Genomic DNA, 27,009 nt, shown 5'->3' with positions numbered 1-27,009 from the left:
AAAGGCCTTCCCTGCAACTGAGGATCTATTGATATGAGGAAAATGCATCCTCCATGTCCAGCAAAACATTCAATCATTCTATTGAAAAGTCACTAAAACCATGCTGGAAAAAAACCAAAAAGAGAGAGGTTTTTCAGTCTCAAAACGTAGAGAGAGGTTTTTCAGTCTCAAAACGTCCGACACTGGGTGCCAATCTCCCGTTGCTTATGACACTACAAAAAAGTCGGAGGTAAAATCCTGGTGAATTACCAACACCTGCTCCATTGTATTCTTCCCTAGTTACAACCTTCCAATGAAGAATGAGATACTTCTGCTGGAGAAGATACGAAGGAATGGGTATACAGCACAAGTATGCCAGAAGGCCTTGCAACTGACCTCCTACCAGAAACTGAGGGATGAACAGATCCCCGAAAGGTATAAAATATCTGCTAGATAGAGGTACAACTTGTACCAATATACCCTCCCTTATCATCTTACAGAGGGTCAGGCTTAAGATGACCCAAAGGAGAAACCAAAACAGGTGCCATCTCTTGTACATAAGAAATCTTTGATGACAGACAGGAGCATAACTATTCACACTTCTTCAAGACTGAGTTAGTAAACTCATGAGAGGATTCACCTGCAATGTCAGAAAAGGCCTTGACGATGCAAGTCAAAAACTCTTATCACTCTTCCTCACTAAAATCCCAATCTCTCTCTAAGCTGGCGCCTTAACCTCTCTAAGCTGGTGCGGAGAAGAGGCAATCATACTGAGTAAAAGATCAGTAAAAGATGAAACTTCAGCAATCTAACTAGACATCTGGACAACAAACGCCATCTCAGCATGTACAGAGCACTTTGTCAGTCTCAAGAGTATGTCTCTTCAAAGCAACAAAACAGGCAATGTAAACCAAATCTTTGACTGAAGACAGTATAAGCACTGGTAAAGTGCCTGTATCATAAGAGGTGGCTCTCCGCAACTCAAAAAAACCAGGAAGACAAGAGTTGGCAGATGTATTAAAAGCTTTGTGCGCCAGAGTCAAAGAAAACTTATGAAAAGTGCTCTACTTGAAGGAGAATGCTTGATTTCTCCAAATACTTAATGGGCACTGACAGATAACAGAGACCTATTCTCAACACAGCCTCTTTCCTCCACTAAATAAGAATAAAGCAAAGCACAACACTCCACCAAACACCAACAAACCAAAGGAGATTCCTCCGATTCAAACTCTTCTTCCGCCAGAGGGGTTAGGGCAACTTCAGGTTACTACCCACAACGAATTCGTGACTCAATGAAAAGGAGACGGGAAATCAATCTGAAGTGACTCACCTCAGTAGACACATGTTGGCCAAGCAAAAAAAACACAGCACCACCAGGTGTCAAAGGAAGCAGGAAATGTTGGGAGGAGGGGGGAAGAGGAGAGACAACCAACAACCCCACCTTGTCCGAAAGTGACTCAGCAGACTTGAGAGCATTCCAATACAACACATCCTTAGAAAGCTAAGCAGCTGCAATTATATCTAGCTTGGAAACAACAGCAGATACTGTAACCAAGGTAGGACTGGAAAGAAAAACATTAATAGAAGCAGAGGGAAGAGACTCACTGATAGCTGAACAAACAGCATGTACAGAACGAACAAGTGGTTTTTGAGAAGAGAGGAATAGCAAACAAGGATTTAGAATGATAGGTTGATGTGGAAGAGATTGGTTTAACAATCAACTGAGTCAACATCAGAGTATGTACAACTCACTACAGACATTATTATTAATAATAACGCTGTCTATACCTATATAATTAGTCATAGCAGTGCTAACAACCCCTTACAAAATGCTGATGACAGCAGAGGTCGAATACATTGTGAAGATTAATATTTACCAAATGTTTCCATGATAAAATTAAGTTTCATATATACGAAGTAATTATATTGCTATAGGTTTTCAACCCACGGCAGCCTAAAAATTCAAAATTCATGGTAGCGCTTCAATTGTTTTTTGTAGGTGACAAGACCCTGCCCACTTTCGGGGAAGAAGAGGAACAACATAGCAAAGAGCTCAATTTATTTGTGCCCTGATGTCCATACCATGGGAGCAGGGAGGGCTCCTATTCTATAATTACTTGGTAAGTATATATGAAACTTAATCTTATCATGAAAATAACATTTTCACTGACAGGAGGTGGGATACATGGACATATTCTACTGCAAAACATTAAGAAAAGTAATGACTTTGAAATACAACAGTTTCTAGCATTGATACAATGCTTGTTGTTCCCTTACCTGGTAAGAGAGCTACTGCAGATGGATACTGCCTCTGGTTAGTGCTCATCTTAACCAGTGGTGGCGTGGCGGTATAGCCATAGGTTGCCCCTACTTCAGTGGGAACTTTGCAGCGAAGTAAGGTTCCTGATGGCTAGCAAAGCTTAAAAAGGTGCCCTTTACCTGGGTGTAGAACCAGAATAAACACCAAAAAACACTGTCACCTACACTGCAATAAAAAACCACACCCAAACCACTAAAAAACTGGTGGGTACTCCAGGTACGATGTACCTCCAAGCTCCCCCTGTACTCGACACCCTGAATCAAGGCAAGGAGATAGAGGAAGAGAGCTCCCTATGTTTCCTCTCCTAACACCATGCCAGCCACAGATAAAGGTCCTAAGGTACTACAATTTTCAAAGACAGTTTCCACTTCCTTCAGGTAATGAGCTGAGAAGACCATCTTGCACTTCCAATAGGTCAACTGTAAGATGAACTACAGGGACATTATGTCTAAAAGCAAGAGAGGTAGCAACAGCTCGGACCTTATGAGCTTTCACCTTAACAGAAGGCAGGATATCCTCCTGGATCCGAGAGTGTGCCTTGGAAATCAAGTCTCTCAAAAAATGCAACAGAGCATTCTTAGACATCGGACGAGAAGGGTTCCAAAGAAGCCTTTCTTCTTCCCCCAGTCCAAGTATGTCCATCAAGCTTTTAAAGGTGAAGGAACAGGGTCAGGGCTTGGAAGGGTCCTTGATCTTGGCCGTGGCCAAAGCAATGAGGAAGAGTGTCTTCCTAGTGAGATCCCTTAGAGAGACAGAACATGGAGGTTCGAAAGTGAGACCTGCAAGCCACTTTAAAACTACGTTGAAGTTCCAAGAGAAGTCTTCAGACTTCCTTTGCTTAGTTGTATCAAAGGATTTGATGAGGTCGTTGAGGTCCAGGTAGGAGGAAAGGTCTAGCCCTCTGTGTTTTAAGACCGTCAACATTGCTCTATACCCCTTGATGGTACAGGATGATAACTTCTTGGAGGACCTCAGGAAGAGCAGGTAATCAGCTACTTGATTGACAGACGTTTCAGAAGACGAGATGTTATGTCGCCTGCACCATTTCTGGAAGACTGTCCACTTGGATTGATAGACGTTGTTGGAAGACTGACATCTACATCTAGCAATAGCCTCTGCAGCTGCTTTTGAAAGTCCCTTCACTCTGAAGAGACTCCGGACAGTCTGAATCCTGTCAGAGCCAGAGCAGACAACCTTTGGTGGAACCTGAAGAAATGGGGCTGTGTGAGAAGAGACTGTTTTTGTGGAAGAAGCCTTGGGAAATCCACTAAAAGACAAAGCAGGCCTGGGAACCACTCCTTCGTTGGCCAGAATGGAGCAACTAGGGTCATCGAGATGTTGCGATGGGAAGAGAACTTGTTGATCACTTCACTAATCATGCCAAACGGAGGAAAGGCATAGACGTCCAAGTCTGACCAGTCCAGGAGCGTGGCATCAGTCGCCCATGCCAGAGGGCCCGGGGCTGGAGAACAGAAGAGAGGAGGACAGTGATTCCTCAACGTCGCAAATAGGTCTATGGATGGTCTGCCCCATAGCTTCTACAGATCGTTGCAGACCAGGGGGTCTAGGGTCCATTCTGTGGGAAGGACCTGCTTGCGGCAAGTCAGTTCGTCTGCTAAGACGTTCAATATCCCCTGAATGAATCGAGTGATGAGGGTGACTTGGTTCTGCTCCACCCAGAGGAGGAGATCTTTTGCAGCTTCACAGAGGGAGAAGAAGTGAGTGCCTCCCTGTTTGCAGATATGAGATAGGGCATTGGTGTTGTCTGCATGAACAATCACTGTTTTGCCGAAGATCAGGTTCAAGAAGGACTGGAGACCCAGGTGAATAGCCTTCAGTTCCTTGATGTTTACATGAAGGTTTCTTTGTTCCATGGACCACATCCCAGACACTTCTTGATCCCCTAAAAGGGCTCCCCAACCTAGGCCCGATGCATCTGAATAAAAGTCTAGGTCAGGGTTCAACGGAAGAAGAGACTTTCCTTGAAGTCTTCCTCCGCACAGCCACCATTGCAGGTCTGATTTGATCTCCGACATGATGGGAAAGATGAAGGAGTCCAGTTGAGTCTTCCTATTCCTCGTGCGCAGCCTGCCCAACTTCACGAACTTCTCAATGGAGGCCAGAGTCCCCAAGAGACTCATTTACTGACTGGCCTAACAATACGGGAGTGAGAGAAACCTGCGGACCGTGAGAGGGCAGGAGTCAACTTTTTTGGGGGATGGAAAAACCTGAAAAGTCTGTGAGTTCAGGATCATTCCAAAATAAAGAATCTCCTATGTCGGAATCAGTTGCGACTTTTGTCTGTTGATCAGAATGCCCAACTCTTGAGTCAGGAGAAGGAGTTTTCTTTAAGTCCTGTGTGCATTTCTGCTTCGATGGGGAACAGAGAACCCAGTCATCCAAATAAAGAGAAATGTTGATCCTGAGATGATGAAGCCATTTGCCCAGGGGCTCGAGAACCCGTGTAAATACTTGAGGGGCTGTAGAGAGGCTGAAGCACAAGGCCCGAAACTGAAGAACTCTGTTCTGAAAAACAAACCGAAGGTACTTCTTGGAGCCCAGATGGATGGGGACATGAAAGTAGGCATCCTGCATGTGTAAGGTGACCATCCAATCGCCCTGGCAAATGGATGACATGACAGACTGTTTCGTCTCCATATGGAACTCTGTCTTCTGAATGAAGTGATTCTGGGCGCTGACATCAAGAACGGCCCTCCAGCCCCCTGATTATTTGGGGAATACAAAGAGACGGTTGTAGAACACCCTCAGAATTGTGATCCTCAACTTCTTCTACAGCCCTTTTGAGAAAGAGAGGGAGTTGACTTCCTGTGAAAGAGCCAAAAGCACTCAAGACAATGGGGGACTTGACTAGTGGAGGTCTCTCCCTGAAAGGAATGGAGTAGCCCTCCTTCGGGACTTGAATGATCCATTACTCCACACCTCTGCGACTCCACTCCTCCCAAAAGTGGAGAAGTCTCGACCCTACTGGAGCATGAAGGATTGAAACTTCATTTCTTGGTAGGGGGCTTGAAGTTCAGTTTCTTGATGGACTTCGACGAGAAGCGTAGGTTAGTCCTGGGTCTTGTCTAGGGCTTCTGCTTGCCTCAACGAAAGGGCTGAACTTGAGGGGTGAAACAGACTTAGTGCCTAAGGAGAGGGGTTCCTTTGATTGCTTGGTGGACTGGGCTAGCAGCTCGTGTCGACTTCTTTTGAAGGTCTGATGAAATCTCTAGAACGGTGGCTTGAAGGAAGAGATGCAGCTGATCTAAGGGAGAGAAAAGGAGAGCAGACATCTGGGTCTGGGTGACTCCTTTCGTGGCAAAGGAGCACCACAACTCCCTTTTCTTCAAGACCCCTATGGAAAAGAGAGAGGTGAGCTCTAAGGAACCATCCCTGGTGGCCTTGTTGGCACACGACAAAACAGCTAGCCAGTCTGAGGCTAGGTCCTCCGCTAGGTCAGAGCATTCATTGGTTTTCTTAGCGAGGGCTCCAGTGGTCCAGTCAAGGAAATTAAACACCTCAAACACCTTGAATATGTTTTTCATGAGGTTGTCTAGCCCAGGAGACAAAAACATGATCTTCGCTGATGCAAAGGCTGAGCAGTGCGATGAATCAACATGTCCGGAGAAGTCCCCTCAGGAGGAGGCAGCAACTCCCAAAGAGGGAGCTTCTCCAATAGAGTAGGAGAGGTATCTCCTGTTATCAGTCTAAAGGGAGGCCAGGCAAAGGTGGCTTTGCCCTGTTCCCTCTTTGAAGAGAGCCAATCATCCATCTCCTTGAGAGGAGGAAAGCACCAACCTGGGAAGCAAAGTGCTGTCTTCTGACTGGTTCCTCATAAGGAAGGTTGAGGCTGGAGAAACCAGGACAGCAGGTGGGAAGAAGTCAGGAAAGCTAGCTAGAAGATATCTAAACAGGGAAGCATAAGCCAAAGGAGGAGAGGGTACTTAATCAAAAACCTCTTCATCTGAAGAAACCGGTGACAGAGACACATCCTGGGAGGCTTTTGGAACAGTGGGGGCTTTCTGTATAAAAAAAAAAAAACCACCCATAATAGCCGCCAGCTGACGCTTAATTGGTTCCAACAAAGACCCCTCCTGAACCGAAAAGGGAGCTTGAGGGGGGGCGAAGGTGGTGGCAAGCATGCATGAGCTGGTGCTGGGAGTACAGGAGCTGGTGCCACAAGCTTGGGAGCTGAAGACTGACGCTTGACAGTGGTTGTCGAGTGCTCTGGTGGCGATGGGTGCTCGGAGGCAGAGAGGTGCTTGGATGAAGACAATTGCCATCTGAGTGGGTCTTTTGGGCACTTGGGGGCCAAAAAAAGGGCGCTCCACATACGGTGGAAACGACTACAGGCTGTCCCAACCCTACACAGGCCGAGGACTATGGCTGGCCTCTCTATACCTCTTGCCTGCAAGAGGGGAGCGGTCTTTGCCATTGAAGCGCCTCTTGAGAGGGCGAGACGAAGCAGGGAAGCGCCACCAGTGCCTCTTGTTGGGCCTGGAACTTCTGAATCCAATAAGAGGTGATGCACAGTCACTTTGACACCTTTCCAATGGTTGTCTGTCAACACCTGGGATTGGGCAATAGGCTTGACTGAGGGGGCGATTACCCGTGGGCAAACCTCACTGGCCTTCCTTGGACCTCTGGTATGTCTTATCCCAGGTTCAGGGGAGTGGGACAGGGACCTTCGTCTAGGAGCACCATTAGGACAAGTAGCCACCTACTCCACTTGCACAACACTATCACTATGCACATTAGAAGACATTTTTTCTGAAAGCACATTTAGGGACACCCCTAATTCAGCCACTGCACTGACTACTCAATTAAGTTTCTGGTTAAACCTTGGTTCGAGGCTGGCAATAGGATTGGGATTGGAAGCATGAGAACAAGGAACAGGAGTACGTGGTAAAGTAGTAGGGATGGCTAGGAATAGGAGAAATAGCAAGAACTGGTAATGAAGGGACAGTACTATCCTCTACTGGCCTAGTCAAAGGAGTAGATTCTAGATTAGCCCTATTTTCAGCTCTAGAGGCTGCCTTTCTCTTTTTCTCCCTCTCAAACTTGACTAAGTAAGATTTTAACACTTCCCATTTATCATCCCAGTCCTGACATTCACTGCAAGTATTCTCCCTATTATATTCTTGCCCTCTACATGAACACACTTGGAATGAGAGTCATATGACTTAACTAACCCAGTCTTACACCCCTCACTGCAAAATCGAATGCTACAACTAGAGTCTGACATTATGAGAAAAAGCTAAATCACTGAAGGCCACAACAAAATTCAAAACGATGAAGAAAGGCTACAGAAAACACCTGATGTTAGTTGAGAGCTGGCACAAAATGAACTGAGAGCTTTGCTACATTGTTCCTCTTCTTCCCTGAAAGTGGCCGGGATCTCATCACCTACACAAAACAATTGAAGCGCTACCAAGAATTTTTAATTTTTAGGCTGCCATGGGTTGAAAATCTATAGCTATATAATTACAGGCAGTCCCCGGTTTACGATGGTTCCGGCTTACGACGTTCCGAGGTTACGACGCTTTTCAAATATATTCATCAGAAATTATTTCCCGGCTTACGACGCATGTTCGGGGTTACGACGTCGTCAGGCATACGATCCGATCGGAAGAAATATGGCCCCAAAACGGCAGAATAATCATAATTTGAAGGTTTTTTGATGTAAAACTCAATAATAATGCAGTTTACATCGTTTTCAATGCACCCAGAGCATTAAAAGTAAGGTTTTCTCATGATTTTTGACGATTTTCCGGCTTACGACGATTTTCGGGTTACGACGCGGCGCAAGAACAGAACCCCCGTCGTAAACCGGGGACCGCCTGTAATTGGTAAGTTACTTTGTGAAAACAATCTTTCAGCCGATACATTACAACTCAGTGCATGAAAAAAGAGGCAGGTGATGGAGGGCACAGAACCACATCACCCTGAGAACAGATCTGGTTCCCTGGCAGAAGACTCTTCCAACTGTCACAAGGCAGTCCTAGACTTGGGCTACATACAAGTGAGGGCACTTACACCTTACAGTGGAGCACAAAAATGATCACATACTATGAAGGGACCTCCAACGGTTCCCTAATGTAAATTCACACAAACCTTTTACTGACTAAAAAGGTTTGCATCCTATTCTAACTTCTCTATATGCTTTTCCTGAACCAAGGCGAGCAGATAAAGCATTAGCAGAGGAAAATGCCACAGACTGAATAAGAACAACCATGGACAAAGGACCTGGCAATGGGGAGAGAAATGACAGGTCTATGACCTGACCTAACTATTTGCTTTCATAATCTATCTGTTTCCCTTCTCTTCCTATGCAAATGACTTAATCATAAAGTCCTTCAAAAAATCCCTATTTTCCTCACAGCTATTCACAAGATCACACTTTACACCCCTGCAGCCAGCACAAACAGTGTGTCTATCTACCTTAAAAATCACCATCCTGCTAACAGAGTAATCATCCCTATAGAACTCCTGTGGAAGGTATCCTAGGGAAAATAAATGTAGAGTACAAGGAAAGCAGCAGACCCCCAAAACCTGAAATATCAGAGTGCCTTTATACAATGGCAGCAAGAATTCTGACGAGCTACAACATTCGGAACACACCTGGTGGACAACAGGTGTATGAAACAGCCATTTGAACTTGTGTTTGAATGGAAGAGATATAAGCTATCTTTAACATTAGGTAACACTGGGTAAGATCTATCCCAAATAACACTATTACCAAAAATAAAATATTCACAAGGATCAGTGAAGTAATGCTCCTGTACACGTACTAGCACTGATATCACTGTACAAATGCATCCTACTTCAAATCTAGCTAAGTGAGAAATGATAGTTGATAAAGCAGAGAAATGATAGTTGATAAAGCAGAGACAAGGAGCTCAAGCAGATATTTAACATGGAGAGTGATTCAAGCTTCTCATTTATCTGTAACTCTAATCTCTAAAGCATTATCCTCTCATGAACCTAGTTCTATATCTAAGCTAACCATGACAGCTCAGTGACAGTGCTTAAACATCATAGTCAGACATTCCCATAACAAGGCCGCAAAATTTTAATTGTCTTATCAAACTTCCTACAAACTGAAAACAAGTTCTACAATGACTGGAACATGATATATACTGTGTACATTTCAATATCATTTGAGGATCCACAGGTGTTGAAATAGTATATGTGTTTTCAGAGGAAATAAAAGTGGAAGATATCAACAAAATGGTAATGGTAGAGGTGGTAATTAAAAAAAAAAAAGACCCACTAAACTAAGAGCATATGGATATTTGAGATTCTGTACAAGTTTGAATACAGAATTTAGGTCAAAGTCCTAATGCTAAGACCTATGAGGTCATTCAGTACTGAAAGGGAAACAGAGTGGAAAGGCTTGAACAGCGTAACAGGAGGAAAACTTCACAGTTGCACTATGAAACAATTGTTAGGAGAGGGTGGATAACAAGGGAATATGACATTTTTATAATAAAATAAAGTTTTATACATACTTACCCAGTAATTACATAACTATTAGTTTCTTTTAACCAGCAGCTTAAAATTTTGAAATTGCAGGTCATGCTAGTTTGTTTTGGTTATGGCAACATGCCCCGCCCACTTTCGGGGGAAGAAGAGGTACAACATAGCAAGGAGCGTCAATTTGTTTATGCCATTGTGTCCAAGTGAGGGGAGGCGGGTTGGCTCCGATCATGTAATTGCTGGTAAGTATATATAAAACTTTATTTTATTATAAAAATGTCATTTTTATGTAAGTAACTTACCCAGTAATTACATAGCTGCTTCCCACATTAAATGGATGTGGGAATGTTGGACATATCTACCCCCAAAACATTATAAATAGTAACGAGTTTGAGAATAGAAATTTGCTAACATTGAATCGATGTTGTTGAACCTTACCTGACAAGCGAGCTGCTACAGGTAGATACTGCCTCTCGTTGGCGCTCACCTCATCCAGTAGAGGCCAGGAGGTAAAGCCTGGAGAGCCTACTACTACAGTGTGCTTTGTAGCGATGGACTAATTTCCGAAGGCTAGCAAAGTACAACAAGATGCCCCTGCCCAGGGTGCAGTGCCACACAAAACAACCAGAGTAAATAGTCACCATAACCACCAAAACCAAATTAAAAACACCAATACCCAACCATTAAAACCAAATGACTGGAGGATACCCCAAGTACATAGTACTCCCAGGCTCCCCGAAAAACTCAACACCCTAAGCAAGGCAAAGAGATTAAAGAAAGGACATTACTTTCTACGTTCCTCCCCCAACATCATACCAGCTGCGTAAAATGGACCCAAGGTAATGCACTGATCGTAAGTAGTCTCGATATCCCTTAAGTAATGTGATGCAAACACTGACTTGCACTTCCAATGTCGCTTGTACACTTGACGTGAGGGATAAATTGCGCTTGACGCCAAAGACGTAGCGACCGCTCTTATCTCATGGGTTTTATCTTGTAAGAGAGGGAGTCTTCTCTCACCATGGAATGTGCTTCCAAAATCAAGTTCCTGAGAAAAAATGCCAGGGCATTCTTAGACAAGGGTTGAGAGGGATATTTCGCAGAACACCAAAGGTTCCTTGAAGTACCATGAACGTCCTTCGTTCCGTGAAGATAAAACTTAAGGACCCTTACTGGACAGAGAGTTCTTTCTTCTTCAGACGGCCCTACTATCTCAGACAAGCTCTTGATCATAAAAGAACGAGGCCATGGATTCGATGGTGATTCGTCCTTAGCTAAAAAGTCTAGGGAAAAAGAGCAAACTGCATTTCCCCTGAGAAAATCTGATATTTCTGTCCAAACCACGGATTTCGCTGGATCTTTTGGCAGTGTCCTAGGCAACCAGAAAAAGTTTTCCTGGTTAGATCCCTTAAAGAGATAGATTGCATGGGCTCAAAACGTGAACTGGACAGCCACTTAAGTACCACGTTCAAGTTCCAGGACACAAAAGGTTTTTCTTTAAAGCTTTGAGGTATCAAAGGACTTGATAAGGTCGGACAAATCCTGGTTAGACAACAAGTCCATTCCTTTATGGCGGAAAACCGAGCTAAGCATAGCTCTGTAGCCTTTAATGGTAGAGGTGGAAAGTCCTTTAGTGGAGCGTAGAAACAGGAGAAAGTCCGCTACTTCTGCTACAGAGGTATCAGAAGAGGACGCATTATTTCGTCTGCACCAAGACCTGAAGATGGACCATTTAGCCTGGTAGACACTATCTGATGACTGTCTTCTACACTTCGCAATCAGATCTGCAGCCGCTCTTGAAAAGCCCTTCTTTCGGAGCAGTTGCCTGACAGTTTGAATCCTGTTAGGGCCAGAGAAGACAGGTTTTGGTGGAACCATCGGAAGTGAGGGTGCCTGAGAAGTTGTTGCTTCTGTGGCAGCAGTCTCGGGAAGTCTGCAAGAAGTTCCAGCAGATCCCGGAACCACTCTTTTGCTGGCCAGAAGGGGACTATCAAGATCATGGACAGGTTTTGATGAGACCGGAATTTGTTGATGACTTGTCTCACTAAACTGAATAGGGGAAAGGCATACAGATCTCTGTCCGACCAATCCTGCAACACTGCATCGGTTGCCCATGCCAAGGGATCTGGTACCAGTGAGCAAAAGAGAGGAAGTCGGTGATTCCTGGAGGACGCGAGCAAATCTATCATGGGTTTTCCCCAGAGCTTCCACAGACCCAGACAAACTAATGGGTCTAATGCCCATTCTGTTGGAAGGATCTGTCTCTGACAGCTCAATTTGTCTGCCAGAATGTTGAGTTTGTCACTTGAGTGTCGTTCTGGTGTAACCAAGTACGAAGACCCCTTGCTGCTTAGTACAGTACAGGGAGAAAGAGTGGGTTCCCCCTTGTTTCTTGATGTACGCCAGTGCTGTCCGAATGCACTACTACTGTCCTCCTCCCAATTTCTGAAGCGAAGCACTGTAGGCCCAGAAATATCGACTATAACTCTTTTATATTGATGTGCCAGTTTTGCTGTTCCTGAGACCAGGTACCTGACATGTCTTTTAACTCGAAAAGAGCTCCCCAACCTATTCGAAGCAACTGAAAAGAATTCTAGGCTGAAGAGACTTCCCTTCTGATAGTCTCTTCCTGGAATTCCACCAACGAAGGTCCTCCTTGATTTCCACAGCTATTGGGGACACAAACGAGTCCAGAAACTTTTTCCTGTTCCAGCTGGCTCTGAGGAAGGGTTGGAGAGGTTTCAGGTGAAGTCTTCCCACAGTGACGAATTGTTCCATAGACGAGAGGGTGCCTAGAAGACTCATCCATTGATTGGCCGAGCAAAAGTTTAGTTCCAGAAATTCTTCCACTGTCTGGAGACACTTTTCTATTCTCTTCGGGACTCGAAAAACCAGAAAATCCCAAGAGTTGATCGTCATTACTAAATAAGAAATCTCCTGAGAAGGCGTCAGGAGAGACATGTCCCATTGATAAGAAGACCCAATTCTTGGGCCAAGAGAAGAGTTGTGAGAATGTCCTCCGTACATTGAGCTTTCGAGTGGGAACATAATAACCAGTCGTCTAGATATAGGGAGATCTTTATCCCTACCAAATGAAGCCATATCGCTAGGGGAGCCAATACCCTGGTGAACACTTGCAGCGCTGTCGAGAGACCGAAGCACAGAAATTTGAACACCTTTCCCTGAAACACAAACCCGAGGTACTTTCTTGAAGTCGGATGTACTGGAATGTGAAAGTACGCATCCTGCATGACGATGGACGCCATCCATTCTCCCTGGCAAATGGATGCAAGGGCCAACTGGTTTGTTTCCATCTTGAATGTTGTCTTTTTGACGAAGACATTTAGAGCACTTTTGTCAAAAACAGGTCTCCAGCCCCCCGATGGCCTGGGCACTATAAAGAGACGGTTGTACAACCCAGGAGAATGAATGTCCTCTACTACCTCTATAGCCTCTTTCTGAACAAGAGACTCGACCTCTAGCAAGAGAGCAGCAAATCTCTCTGAGCCAGGAGAGTAAGCTGTCAGTTTGACAGGCTTGCGGATTAGAGGAGGTTTGCTCAAAAAGGGGATAGTGTAGCCCTCCTGCAGAACAGACACTATCTAGGATTCTGCTCTCTTTTGTTCCCACCATTTCCAAAAGCGGAGTATGGAGGACTATGACTTCATTTCTTGGAGGAGGACTTCTTGATGGAACGCTGTGGGAAATGGGTACATGTTCTTGTTCTAGTATGTGTTCTAGAACGGGAGCTCCAAATAGGAGTGGGTTGCAGTGGAGACGAAGATCTGGGAGGAAGAGTCGAAGAATCCTTGGGACGTCTTGCAGATTGGGAGAGCAGGTCCTGAGTGTTCTTTTTCTGCAGGTCAGAGGCGATGCCCAGTGCTATAGCCTGGGGAAAAAGGTGCGTCTTGTCCAAGGGGGAGAAGAGGAGGGCCGATCTCTGAGAAGGAGTGACGCCTTTCGAAGTAAAAGAACCCCAAAGCTCTCTTTTCTTAAGCACACCCATGGCGTACAGACTAGCTAACTCCTGCATACTATCACGAACACCCCTGTCAATACAGGAAAGAACTCCTTAGAGATCCGAAGAGATTTCTTCGGGTAACAAGGAGCAATCTCTAAGCTTGCACGCTAGTGCGCCCTCCGCCCAGTCTAGGAAGCTCGTCACTTCGAAAACCTTAAAAATATTCTTGAGAAGGTGCTCTAGTTTCGAAGCTGAAGACACAATTTTGGCTGAGGGGAAAGCTGATCTCCCAGCCAAGTCGATAAGGCTGGAGAAGTCTCCCTGAGAGGAGGCAGAGACTTCCAAGGAAGGAGCTTCTTTGGTTGCAAAAAACCTGTAGCTCAATCTGGACAACTTGGAAGGCAGGAAACAAAAAACTGCTTTGCCTTGTTCCCTCTTCTCAGAAAACCACCCTTCTACTTCCTTCAGTGCCTTCTTCACTGAAGAGGAGAGAACCAAATTCGGTAACCTCTAAAAACTGATTGAGGGGGCTTCCATAAAGAAAGTCGAAGTAGGAGAGGAGGGAGTAGCTGGCAAAAAGAAGCTTAGAAAAGTCGCTAGCAGGAACTCAACAATGCAGAGTACTCCGACAAAGGAGCATCTTGATCTGGAACAACCTCTTCCTCAGAAGAAACAGGAGAAAGCCATAAGTCCACTGTCGTTTGAGCTGCAGGAGGAGCCTTCTGAAGTAAACTGAGAATATTATCCAGTTTGCTCTGGGCGCCAACGGGTGCTGTAAAGATGGGAGCCAGTAATGAAACCTGATGGCCAACGGGCGCCAGTGGGAGCTTGGGTGCTTTGACGCTAGTTGCTGGCTGCTTGGGCGCGGATTGTAGAGATGAAGGTGCTGGGTGCGCAACTCCTGATGAAGTAGTTCCTTTATACAACGAAGAACGTCTACACGCCAAGGTTTCGGCGCCAATTTACGACCATTGTCAGAAGAAGCTGAAGAGAATTGTTCTGGGCTATCCCAGTGACTGCATGAGTGTGTGACTTGTCCGCATAGTGCCATGCACGCCTGGGACTAAATTCTTCGGAGCTGGAGGACATACAGTAAGCACTCACTTGAAGGCCTTTCCAATAGCCTTTGGCTGCAGTCTGGGAATCATCAACAGACTGAACCGAGGGGGCTACTGCTTGGGGGCAGACCCCACTGACCCCCCTTAGGCTATCACTTTGACTCCTCCCAGGTGCTGGAGAGTATGCCAGGGAGAATCGGCGGGCTGAACAGCCACCTCCTCCACTACCACTGCACTTGCACTGGGAACCACAGGGCGCTCTGACTCACTCTTACCCATCAACACTTTCACCGATGACGCTAATTTAGTGATCGATTGCACAATTAACTTGAAGCGAGTGTTGATTTTTTACTCCAGACTGACGATGGTGTTAGGATCAGAAACGTGAGAGCCAGGTAAGGGAGAGGGTTGCACAGGTGGAAGAGATGGAATGGGATCGGAAGAAATTACAGGTGCAATTGCATCCGATTTAGCGGATGAATCCTGACTAGCTGAAGCTTTACTAGATTCCCTAGCAATAGCTTTCCTCTCCCTATCCCTAGCTAGTTTCTTAAGATGTGAATCTAAAGTCTTCCACTTCTTTAAATCCCAGTCGCTAAACTCCTCACAACGTAAATCCACTGAACATTTTTGTCCCCTACATTGAACACAAACAGTGTGAGAGTCATAAGATTCTTTAGTCAGTCTAGTATTGCAGCCTTTGCTACAATACCTAAAGCTAAAACTACTGGTGTTAGACATCCTGGAAAATTCCAAGACGAGTCCAAAAAGCGGGCAAAAAGTCGTAAACCAATGATCAAAGCTCACCTTACATTATCTTAATTATTAATTATGCCGAAAGGCTACGAAAATAAATACTTCACTAATCAAAGATAGAGCAAACAACCAGCAAAGTATAAATTTCAAGAGTCAAGCTGCTGCCAACCACAGTCCTTCAACCACAGCCACCAGAAACAAATTGAAGCTCTTTGCTATGTTGTACCTCTTCTTCCCTCAAAAGTGGGCGGGGCATGTCGCCATAACGAAAACAAACTGGCGTGACCCATAGTTTCAAAATTTAAGCTGCTGGTTAAAAGAAATTAATAGCTATGTAATCACTGGGTAAGTTACTTATATAAAAATGAATGGATATGCAGTAAAAGCAATGAAATGGGTTGCAGCTAGGGGATGAGGGGATGCTGCAAAGAACCCTAAGTAATGCCTAAAGTGCACCACTTGAGGTGCACTGACAGCACTAACCCCCCTTCGGGGTGTATGTTTGATTTTTTTGAAAAAATTATACATCCCTTCATTAGTGCTGATCAATTATGCACATAGATATGAGCAAACGTCACAGTTATGGATTTCTGCAGAAATGAAGATAAAAATACTTGAATTTATAATCTGATATTGTTGCAACTTTTTAGTTAATCAAGTAACAGTTCTTTGATGTATAACACCAAATTCTTTAATCTCACGTAATTATATCATAAAAACGTAACACCTTTCATACATATATATATTCTTTCTTGGATATAATGTCATTTCTGAACAAAACAATATCCTATTTCTATTAACTTCCACTTGCCTTTCTTATACTATGCTGTAAAAGTCTTATTTACTCAACTTATTATTGATGATGTAATTTCTTAGCCTACTGTTAAGGTGAACAAACATATGAACCCAGCATCAGCGCAATCCTTCACATGATACTGTTCTTGGACAGCATACAAGAAACATGACACAGGAATAAAATGTATGAGCACTTAAAATGATTACTTAACATATAATTCCTTACTAGACATTCCTTGCAAATATAAAGTACTATGCTGCAATAACTTATTATGTGCTTGGAAATAAAGATATTAAAACAGTAACTGCTCTGGATGGGGTATATTGCAAGTAAAACCACAGGGAGAACAGTGCATACCAAAAATAAAAAGAACATCTTTCTGATGTAGTTGTTTACCATTTAATTACAAAATGTGAAACTTAAAGCACAAGACAAACAATTCTTGACATGTTCCAATTCAAGAAAAGGTCTCCCTTCATAATACTAGATACAAAACACTTAATAAAGTCATGAAATAAATCTCCATACAGTAATGCCACACCCAAGTAATAGTTATGAAAATAAATCAATCTGGTAAAATCTGCATTGCTTTACAATACAAAAACTGATAAATTTCAAACCCTTATACAATTACATATTCAATATGACAAATTTTTTAATCAATTTGTAATTTCCATACCTAACAAACATGCATTCACAACCTATGGATAACTCCTCTAGCGCCAGTTGGAAACTGGTAAGAAGAAAACACACAAGGAATTGGTGGCAACAAGGTAGGCTGATAGGCCTAGCTGCCAACTGTTACCTCCATCGCATATGAATCAAGGAGGTGACGCCTCAGTTTCTTCCAGCCCAGGAAACTTGACTGAGGGGTGGCTACAGACAGGCTGTATCAGTTAAGACTGCATGTTTGTTAGCTATGAAAAATACAAACTGATTAACAAATTTGTCATTTGTTTATATGTAGAACAAACCTGGGTCTTAACTTATGGATGGACTCACTTTTGGAGGGAGGAAAGAAAGTTTGAAACCAATTGGAGGTTCAGCACACCTGGTAACTCTTCCTGGCATGATAAACAAGTGATTATTTAACCCTTAAACGCCGAGCCTCTATTTACAAAAACGTCTCCCGTATGCCGCAGCGTTAAGTTAACGCCAAATGAAAAAAAGTTTTTTTCAAAAATCACAGCACGCTTAGGTTTTAAGATTAAGAGTTCATTTTTGGCTCATGTTTTTGTCATTGCCTGAAGTTTAGTATGCAACCATCAGAAATGAAAAAATATCATTATGATATATAAATATTGAAATATATGACAGCACAAAAAATTTTTCATATATAATTTTATACAAATCGCGCAAGCAAAACGGTTAAAGCTAACGGTTATTTTGTTTTTCTTTGTATTGTACACTAAATTGCGATGATTTTGGTATATAACAAATTGTAAAACGGATCAAAGCAACACAATGAAAATATTATCACAAAATGATGCATGAATTAAACGCGCAGGCGTAAAAAATGTTTTTTCAAAAATTCACCATAAATCGAAATATTGTGCTAGAGACTTCCCGTTTGTTGAAAAATGAAGCTAATTGATTGAATATTACTAGACTGTAAGTGTTTTAGCTTACAATTGCAGTTTTCGACCATTTAAATCGAATATTAAAGTCGAAAAAAATGTTTTCTATTTATCGTGATTTATATAAAAATATTTCAAAACTGATAAAACCTACAACCATGAGCTATTTTTTTAGTGTATTGTACATGAAAATTGCGCACATTTTCATATATAAAAGTTTATGTAACGACTAATATAAAACGGTGCAAATATTACGACAACGTGATGAAAGAATTTCTGAGATTTTCGGCCGAGTTACCGTGTGGGATGTAAGGAAAATGTTTTTAAAAATTCACCATAAATCGAAATATTGTGCTAGAGACTTCCAATTTATTGCAAATTGAAGGTAAATGATTGAATATTACTAGAATGTAAGAGTTTTAGCTTACAATTGCATTTTTCTACCATTTTAGTCGAGTTAAAGTTGACTGAAGGTTGAAATTTTGGCAATTATCATGATTTATGTGAAAATATTTCAAAACTGATAAAAGCTACAACCATGAGCTATTTTCAGTTGTATTCTACATGAAATTGCGCACATTTTCATATATAAAAGTTTATGTAACGACTAATGTAAAACGATGCAAACATTACGACAACGTGTGAAAAGAATTTGATGTTCGCCGAGTTATCAGCAGCAGAGACGTAAGGAAAAAAAATTTTTTTTCAGAAATTCACCATAAATCGAAATATTGTGCTAGAGACTTCCAGTTTGTTGCAAAATGAAGGTACATGATTGAATATTACTAGAATGTAAGATTTTTAGCTTAAAATTGCGTTTTTTACCATTTCGCTCGAGTTAAAGTTGACTGAAGCTTGAAATTTTGGCAGTTATCGTGATTTATATGAAAATATTTCAAAACTGATAAAAGCTACAACCATGAGTTATTTTCTGTTGTATTCTACATGAAATTGCACACATTTCCATATATAAAACTTTATGTAACGACTAATATAAACGGTGCAAACATTACGACAAGGGACGAAAGAATTTCTGGCGGGACGTAAAAAAAGTTTTTTCAAAAATTCACCATAAATCGAAATATTGTACTAGAGACTTCCAATTTGTTGCAAAATGAAGGTAAATGATTGAATATTACTAGAATGTAAGATTTGTAGCTTACAATTGCGTTTTTACCATTTTGGTCGAGTCAAAGTTGACCGAAGGTTGAAATTTTGGTAGTTATCATGGTTTATGTGAAAATATTTCCAAACTGATAAAAGCTACAACCATGGGTTGTATTTTGTTGTATTTTACATGAAATTGCACACATTTTCATATATAAAACTTTATGTAACGGCTAATATAAAAGAGTGCAAAAATTACTACACAATGACAAAAGAATTTCTGAAATTTTCGGCAGAGTTACCGCGTGGCCATAAGGAAAAAGTTTTTTTCAAAAATTCACCATAAATCAAAATATTGTGCTACAGACTTCCAATTTGTTGCAAAATGAAGGTACATGATTGAATATTACTAGAATGTAAGAGTTTTAGCTTACAATTGCATTTTTCTACCACTTCGGTCGAGTCAAAGTTGACCGAAGGTTGAAATTTTTTGTAGTCGACGTACAGTATGTCCACTTGGCACCCAACAAACAATTTTAGTCGACGTATGATACGTCCAGTAGGCGTTTAAGGGTTAAAAGACAGACTTCGGGACCTTTATACAATGTAATGAAACAGTGTAGAAGGAATTTACAGAACTATATCTGTAAATAACAAACCTTTGCAGCCCAACCACCTCCTCTACTATACTTCCACCAAGACACCTTTTCAGTGGCTGTCTGTCGATACCTGGGACTATGCAACAGGTTCGACAAAGAGGGCAACTATCCGGGGGACTTCCTATCAGCCTCCATTGGACTTTCAGTATGACTCCTCCCAGGTCTAGGGGATTATGACAGTGACTTACGTCTAGGAGAACCTGCGGGCCGAATAATCACCTCCTCCACTGTACAACACTCACTTGCAAGGTTAATTTTCTGTTAACCCAGACACAAGACTGGTGATGGTATGGGAAGGAAGCTAGGGAGCCAGGTGCGGAAGCCAATGGATAAACAAACAGGGCTAGTAGAATGAGAGAAAAAGGGTATGTCAGTTATGTACATGCCTGGCTGACTGCACGCTTATGGGCGCCTTGGCTGCACAAGCACAAGTTGGCGCCAGACGGTAGGAGTCGCCCGTGGGAGCTCAGGTGCTTTTGGGAGCCTTTGGCTGCTCAGAGCACGAGTTGGCGCCAGACGGTAGAAGGAGCTAGTGGGCGCCATCTAGCGGTCTTATCATGACCTGGTGTCATGCTGAATGGGCGCCAGTCGCTGCTGCTGGTTACTGGAAGTGTGGTACGTGCACGATCTGCGCATCAAGCTAGATGTGTGTTATCCTTGTACAGGATAAATGAGAAACTTCTCAAAAAAAAAAAAAAAAGTACAATTTCATGAATGTACTGAGGAAGCAAGTGCTCTACATAATTACTGATGAGGCAAATACTGGGACTGATTCTCGGCCAACGAAAAATGTTGTAACTTGTTACTTGTTGACACTTATATAGGTCTCGCACCACTTCCAAAGTGTTTGCAGGGCCTCCATTATCAAATTAAAAGTTTATTCATCAGAAGTATTGCCCTGAACATGCATCATCACACTGCATGTTCCACATTCACTGTGTGATATTCCATATCACAGCACTGATACACAAAAAAGTTTAAAGTTCATTTGAAAGACTTCAAATCGTCAAACTGCCTCAACACAAGAGGAAGCTTGCCATAAAATCTATGAGCTGTGAAATAAGCACCCTTCTCTCCTTACTATTTTCTGCCCTTACACTTTCAATTCTCTGGAAAGGAAAATGTGAAGGTTAGGGTAATATAATTTACTGAAGGCTAGCAAGTCTACTAGGTTCGGTAACCAAACATAAAATGCAAATCTTTGGCCTAAAGGAATGATGAAACATCCAAGAATTACTTTTAAAGCAATTATATAACGATGGCTTGCGAACAGTCTACGGCCTGTAAACTCCACTGATGTAAATATTTGGACTAAAGGGATGGAGTAAGATGCAAGAATTACTTTTAGGGCAAAACTACATCGGCTGCTTGCAAGTAGCCTAGGCAAAAGATAAAAAAGAAGTTTGCCTGGATTAGCCTAAAAGAATGATGAAACATTCAAGAATTACGTTAAGGCAAATAATCAGCGGCTAGTGAGTGCCTATGCCTGGAAAACACCATTTAAAGATTAATATTAAGGCAAAATTATACTGAAGGCTTGCAGGTAATAATCTGCTTAAGATGCAAGAATTACATTTGAGGGCAATAGTACATCAGCGGCACGCAAGTAGCCAAGGCAAAAAAAAAAAAAAAAGTTTTGCCTGGATATCCTAAAAGAACAAAGAAACACGGAAGAATTACTTTTAAAGCAATTATATAGGCTACTTACGAGTGTCTAAGCCGGGATAAACACCATTCAAAATTAATTTTAAGGCAAAATTATATCGAAGGCTTGCAAGTAATCTAGACCCGGTAAACAAAACAGAATGCAAAATATTTAGCCTAAAGGAATGGCGTAATACATACAAGGATTAGTTAAGGGCAGAGTTATTATCGGCTGCTCGCAAACCTAGATGTAAACAAAAGACTTTTAGACAAAAGTTCTGTTAATGAATCAACTTAATAACAAGAACAAGAAACAAACTCATCCTGAGATTTCATGAAGGTTACTAATATGCATTCCAGTGGATGTGTACACCACTGAAATCCAGATATATATCCAGAAAATAATGAACACAGCTGCCGCCATACTTGGTGTTCAGCCAAACATGGCAGGAACAGATTGAGGTTATCTGCTAAAGTCGTTCCTAATATTCCCGCTAGTGGGTGGAACTGCTCGCCTACACAGATGTGCAAAGTGTTACCTGCAAAACTTTGAATTCAAGCTGCCGTGTAAAGTGAACTAATAGCTATGTAATTACTTGGTAAGTTACTTATATAAAATTTCTCCTTACTACATTCCTGCCCTTACACTTTTTCAGTTCTCTGCAAAGGAAAAAAATGTGAAAAGATGACATTTAATCTTGATTGCAACTTCACTACAGTAGCGAAAAAATTACTAACTTGAATCAGATCTCAATCATAACAAAACAATAAAAAACTGATCCTGAAACCTATAAACTAAAGCTACTTGAAATCAGCGGTAATACTTCACCAAAGTCTGGTTACATAACCAGCAAATAATGAAAAAAGCTGCTGCAAACACCCAATGTTTAATTGGGCACAGGAGAAACAGAATGAGGTTGTCTGCTAAGTCGTTCCTGGTATTCCTGTTAGTGAGTGGGATTAGTCACCTACACTAACCATTTGAAGCGATACCGCAAATTTTGAATTTAAGCTGCTGCAGGAGTTAGAAACTATAGCTATGTAATTACTTGGTAAGTTACTTACATAAAATCACAGAATCACACAAAAGCACAAGAAAACACAAAGCACATGCAAAGAAAAAACACCAGCTTTAGAGAGACGAGCAAAGCAGGTCTTCCTACGAGGGTGTCAAGAAGAAAACTGAGGCACCACCTCCTCGATTCATGCGTGGAGGTGACAGTTGCCACCTAGGCCTATCAGTCTACCTCCTTGCCACCAATTCCTTGTGTGTTTTCTTTTTACTGGTTTCCAGCTGGGGCTAGAAGAATTATCCATAAGTTAAGACCCAAGTTTGTTCCGCATATGAACAAAAAATATAACACTAAATCCTGAAATCCAAAAACTAAATAACTACACAAGTAAAAACAATCTTAAGACCAATGTAATATACATATGAGTATGATAATGATAATGTGCCCAGACATCTCTTCAAAACATCAAACAACTTTAAACAGCACAGATACTCTGACAACTTACCTTTACAGGTGATGATTGAGCAGCAGCTCCTACAACAGACATTGATGGCATACTCTGGTCTGTTAGGCATTTATTATTCTGCAACTTATCTAACTGCTGTTTCAGACATTGCAATCGATGAAGAACAGCTTCCTGCCTCATTTCTAACTCAGCTAATCCACCTATCTTTCCCTGTAAGGGTTATTGAAAGGGAAGAATCATATTAATCTTAACTAGGAATGATTTCAATCAAGACTGATCTGTGGGCATAATACACTAACCTGATAAGATAAACTCATATCAAATTAGCTATAAATGAGACATGTTGCAAAAATGAGCTGGCTAAACAGTGCAAATTATTTGCTGAAATTGGACCTTAAAATCCTAGAAATATGACTGCATGCCAGATGGAGGAAGATCAAATGCATTGCTGTCAGCCTTCTCTGTACGCATATGATGTAGTGGAGGTTTTTTGCATGGGGAGTTCAATTTTGGTTCAACTGTTAAAGGATGAAATTGGCAGCAGTAGTTAGAAAAGCTATACAAATAAAAAAAAAAGAAGTTACAAAACCCTTCTATACAAAGAAGGTTAAGTTACCCACATCCCTCTGAATAACTAACTTGAAAAGCATGTACAGTATCATGCTAACTTTACCATAAACTTATGTAACCTACCATTCAGTAGTGTGTGAAAACAGTCTAAACTCCAACAAATGTTACCCAAATTTCAAAGCATCATATACCTGTTTGAAAGTATGAAAATATCTTAAAAACAAAAGTCAAAATACTGTAATTTTTTATATAACCTATCAACCATAAACCTGTAATCTGAAACACTCGCCTATCAGATATGAGCAACCATGGAGCAACCATGAAGTCAGAAAGTTTCCGCCAAACTCTAACCGCTTCTAATGTAACAATTTTTTAAGTAAATTGTATTTTTCCTAACTACAAAAACCTAAGGTCCTTTACATTAGGGGGATTACTTTCAGGCATAGGCTGGAAACGGCCGTTGAACTTCAAACAAGGTGGTTAGGCAGTTAACTACTGTCTGGGAGGCAGGGGTACCGCCTGCCCGGATGTAAACATTCCAATTTGCCTTTCAGCCCAGGTATCAGATTGAGGGGTGGCATGAGGTGGGCATAAAGTGTAAAGGACCTCAGGTTTGTATAGTTAGGAAAAATGCAATTTACTTTATAAATTGTGATTTGTTCCGACACAATATACAAACCCTCGGTCCTTTACATCAGGAGACTTACTGATTGGAGGGATGAATCTGATTAAGCCTCTATGAACTGACTGGAGTTCACCACCTTGTCTTCTCCTTCCTGGTCGTGAGAGCGAGGAAGGGAAATATTGCCTCTGACAAAAGATCGGGTTGTAAGGAACGCAGGATCAGTTGTCAGACTTCTGGGTCCCTTTGCATGAAAGAGGAAGACATCAGTTCATGCAGAGTAGGCTAGGAAGAATTTGACGTCGGATGACATAAAGGCAAATACAAGCATTGGGTCTGTCTTATAGTCATGGTCTTCTTCCTCCCCTTGCAAGAGGAAGGAGTGGGGTTGCTTCTATCAACCTGAACGGAAGAAAGAACGGGAGCTACCGATATGTGCTTACTGCATCGACCGCCAGATCCAGCTTGTAACGGCACGCTCACTCCTGCCCATAGGAAGAGCCAGGAAGGAGAAAGAAGAGAGGCCAGTCACTCCACATTCATTCTCCCAATCACAACCGCATAACCAGGTGAGACAACCTGTCCTGTTAGAGAGCTGCAAGCTACACAACTTGTTGAGCAGCCACCACAGACCCAAGGAAAAGTGTCCGAGATTCTGTGCAACATCCTCGGAGGTAGAAGGTGTGAAGGTAGTCTGCTGTACCACACCCCACCTTCAGCACCTGTGATACCATATATTCCTTCCTCGAACAAGGACGGACTAATGCTGCAGACCTCGTGAGCTCTCAGACGGTTATCGGTGTCGCCTTTCTCCCTGCAGCAGAGCACGCCTTTATCGTCTCAATGGCCAGAAAGAGATGGTGTTCTTGGACACTTTTCTGGTCGAAAGCCAGTACTAACAAAGAGTCAGACGACACTCAGGCCGGAGGTGCCGAGTCCTTTAGATAGCGCCGCAGCACTCTTAACAGACACAGTAGCATCTCATCTGGTTCAATACTCACAAAGTCCTCTAGGAGGGATTGAGAAGGACTCAACCGCGCCAGGGACCGGCGATTCGAAGCCTTGCTATGAACCGGAAGAAATCAGCGTAACTGATCCCCATCCTCGAGTGTTCAATATCAAAGGAAAGTCCATGAAGCTCGCCAACTCTCTTTGGCCGATGCCAGGGCTAACAGAAGACGGTCTTGGAGGGTCAGGATCCCCGTCTGACGACTCTTGTAAAGGCTCGTACGGTGCATGAGTCAGGCTCCTCAGGACGAGAGTAACATCCCACGCAGGGGGCCTGAGATCCCTGGGTGGTCAAGACCTTTCGAAGCTTCTCATCAGCAGAGTTATCTCGAAAGAGGAGGAGATGTCTACCTCTTTCAGTCAGAAGACCAGTCGAAAAGGGCGCCGTAGCCTTTCACGGGCTGGAACGAGAAGCTTCTCTCGGTGAAGGAAGATTTGAGGAAGTCTCGCGACTGCTGAACAGAGGCTCCGATCAGGAGACACCCCGTCGACGCAGACACCAACCACAGAAGACGGACCACTTTCCCTGGTATACCACTGCAGAGGATCATCTGAGGTATCCTGCCATCTCTGTTGCTGCACGACGCGAAAAGCTCTTTGCCTCTCATAAGAGATGGTGATAACCTCCAGCCAGAAGACACAGGGAATGCACTGCCAGGTGGAACTGCTCACGTGAGGTTGACGCAGCAGGTTGGGCCATGGGGGAATCTCTTCCGCGCCGGAGAGTATGAGCCAAGCTAGCAGGTCCGGATATCAAACAGCCTGGGGCTATTTGGTGCCACCAGAATCATCTGAGATTCGTGATCATCGCCGGCTGATCACCGGCGAATCAGACAGAATGCGAAAGCTATACAGCAGCCCCCGGATGCTGGAACGCTGCCCTCCGGTAGCGCCCATAACGCACTCCACAGAACAGAAGACCTGGAGCTTCTGTTGTGCCGGTGGCGAACAGATCGATGGCTGACGCCTTTCACAGATCTTACAGCCTTCCGCTATCTTCGGTGGAGGACCATCTCGGCCCCTACCACTGGCTCTGCATGAGCTCATCTGCCACAACATTCCTCTGCCTGGAAATGTACCGGCTGGACAGTTTCCCACCGAGTGTCATGGCCCACTCACCCCGCATCGCCAACTGGATGGTTGGCAGGAGAACAGACCCTGCTTGTTGACGATAGTCACTACCGGTATTGTCGCCATCATCAACACGGAGTGTCCATCATTTCGATCCTGAACTCTTGAGGGCCAGAAAGGCTGCCTTGAGTTCCAGGACGTTGATGTGAAGGTGCTTGTCGCCTCGTGCCACAGTCCCTGTCAGCAACTCCTCCAGGTGTGTGTCCCATCCTCGGTCGATGTGTCCGAGAACAGAAGCATGCCCGAGGGGGAGTATGCAGGATACCTATCAAGATGTTCCTGTCGCCTGTCCACTGCTTTAAGGTCCTCCTCACCTCCTCGAAAGAGGGATGAGAAGGACTGGGGGTCTTGGGATTGGGACTACCTTTTAGTCTCCACTCGAAGAGACCAGAGGTGAAGATGCCCATGAGGTAATTAGCTTCTCCAAAGACGCACAGGTGATCAATGACGACTCTGCCATTGCCAGGCTGGTTGCCCTGTCAGAATAAGGAACACAGTTGTCACTGGAACCCTGTTGACACGAGTCCAAGGGAAAGACTTTCGCTCCTCCGGCGGTTCATCAGCATGTCCAGGTACTATCCTCTGCTTGGGGTGAGATCTGACTTCTCGAGATTTACCACGATCCCCTGTGATCCCGGCAAACTCAAGGAGCCGATCCGTCCTGTAGCAACTGCGCAGCGAGCCTGCCAGGACTGGTAGCCAGTCGCCGAGACACCCCAGCAGACGATCCTATGCGAGGCCCAGCTGACGAGAGAGAAGACTGAACACCTGGGGAGCGGTCAGAGCCTGAAACAAAGTGTTCCTAAACTGAAGCCCTGAGGACAAAGCAGAGGTACTTGTGAGAGGAGGATGAATGGGTATTT

The 27,009-nt window shown here is 43.2% G+C and overlaps 1 protein-coding gene across 5 annotated transcripts in view; it reads right to left on the bottom strand.

Moving 5' to 3' along the window:
- Positions 1-27,009, bottom strand: part of AIMP2 (aaRS-interacting multifunctional protein 2) — a 197,513-nt gene that overhangs the window by 151,210 nt on the left and 19,294 nt on the right. For all 5 annotated transcript variants that reach the window (XM_067110119.1, XM_067110115.1, XM_067110118.1 and 2 more), the window contains exon 2: positions 22,855-23,025. In XM_067110119.1, the coding sequence (XP_066966220.1) occupies positions 22,855-23,025 (171 nt within the window). The remainder of the gene's footprint in view (positions 1-22,854; positions 23,026-27,009) is intronic.

Source organism: Macrobrachium rosenbergii, chromosome 10 (genome assembly GCF_040412425.1).
Source record: "Macrobrachium rosenbergii isolate ZJJX-2024 chromosome 10, ASM4041242v1, whole genome shotgun sequence".
NCBI classification, from domain to species: domain Eukaryota; kingdom Metazoa; phylum Arthropoda; class Malacostraca; order Decapoda; family Palaemonidae; genus Macrobrachium; species Macrobrachium rosenbergii.
The sequence above is the reverse complement of the archived record's forward strand: the minus strand, read 5'-3'. Positions and strand labels throughout refer to the sequence as shown.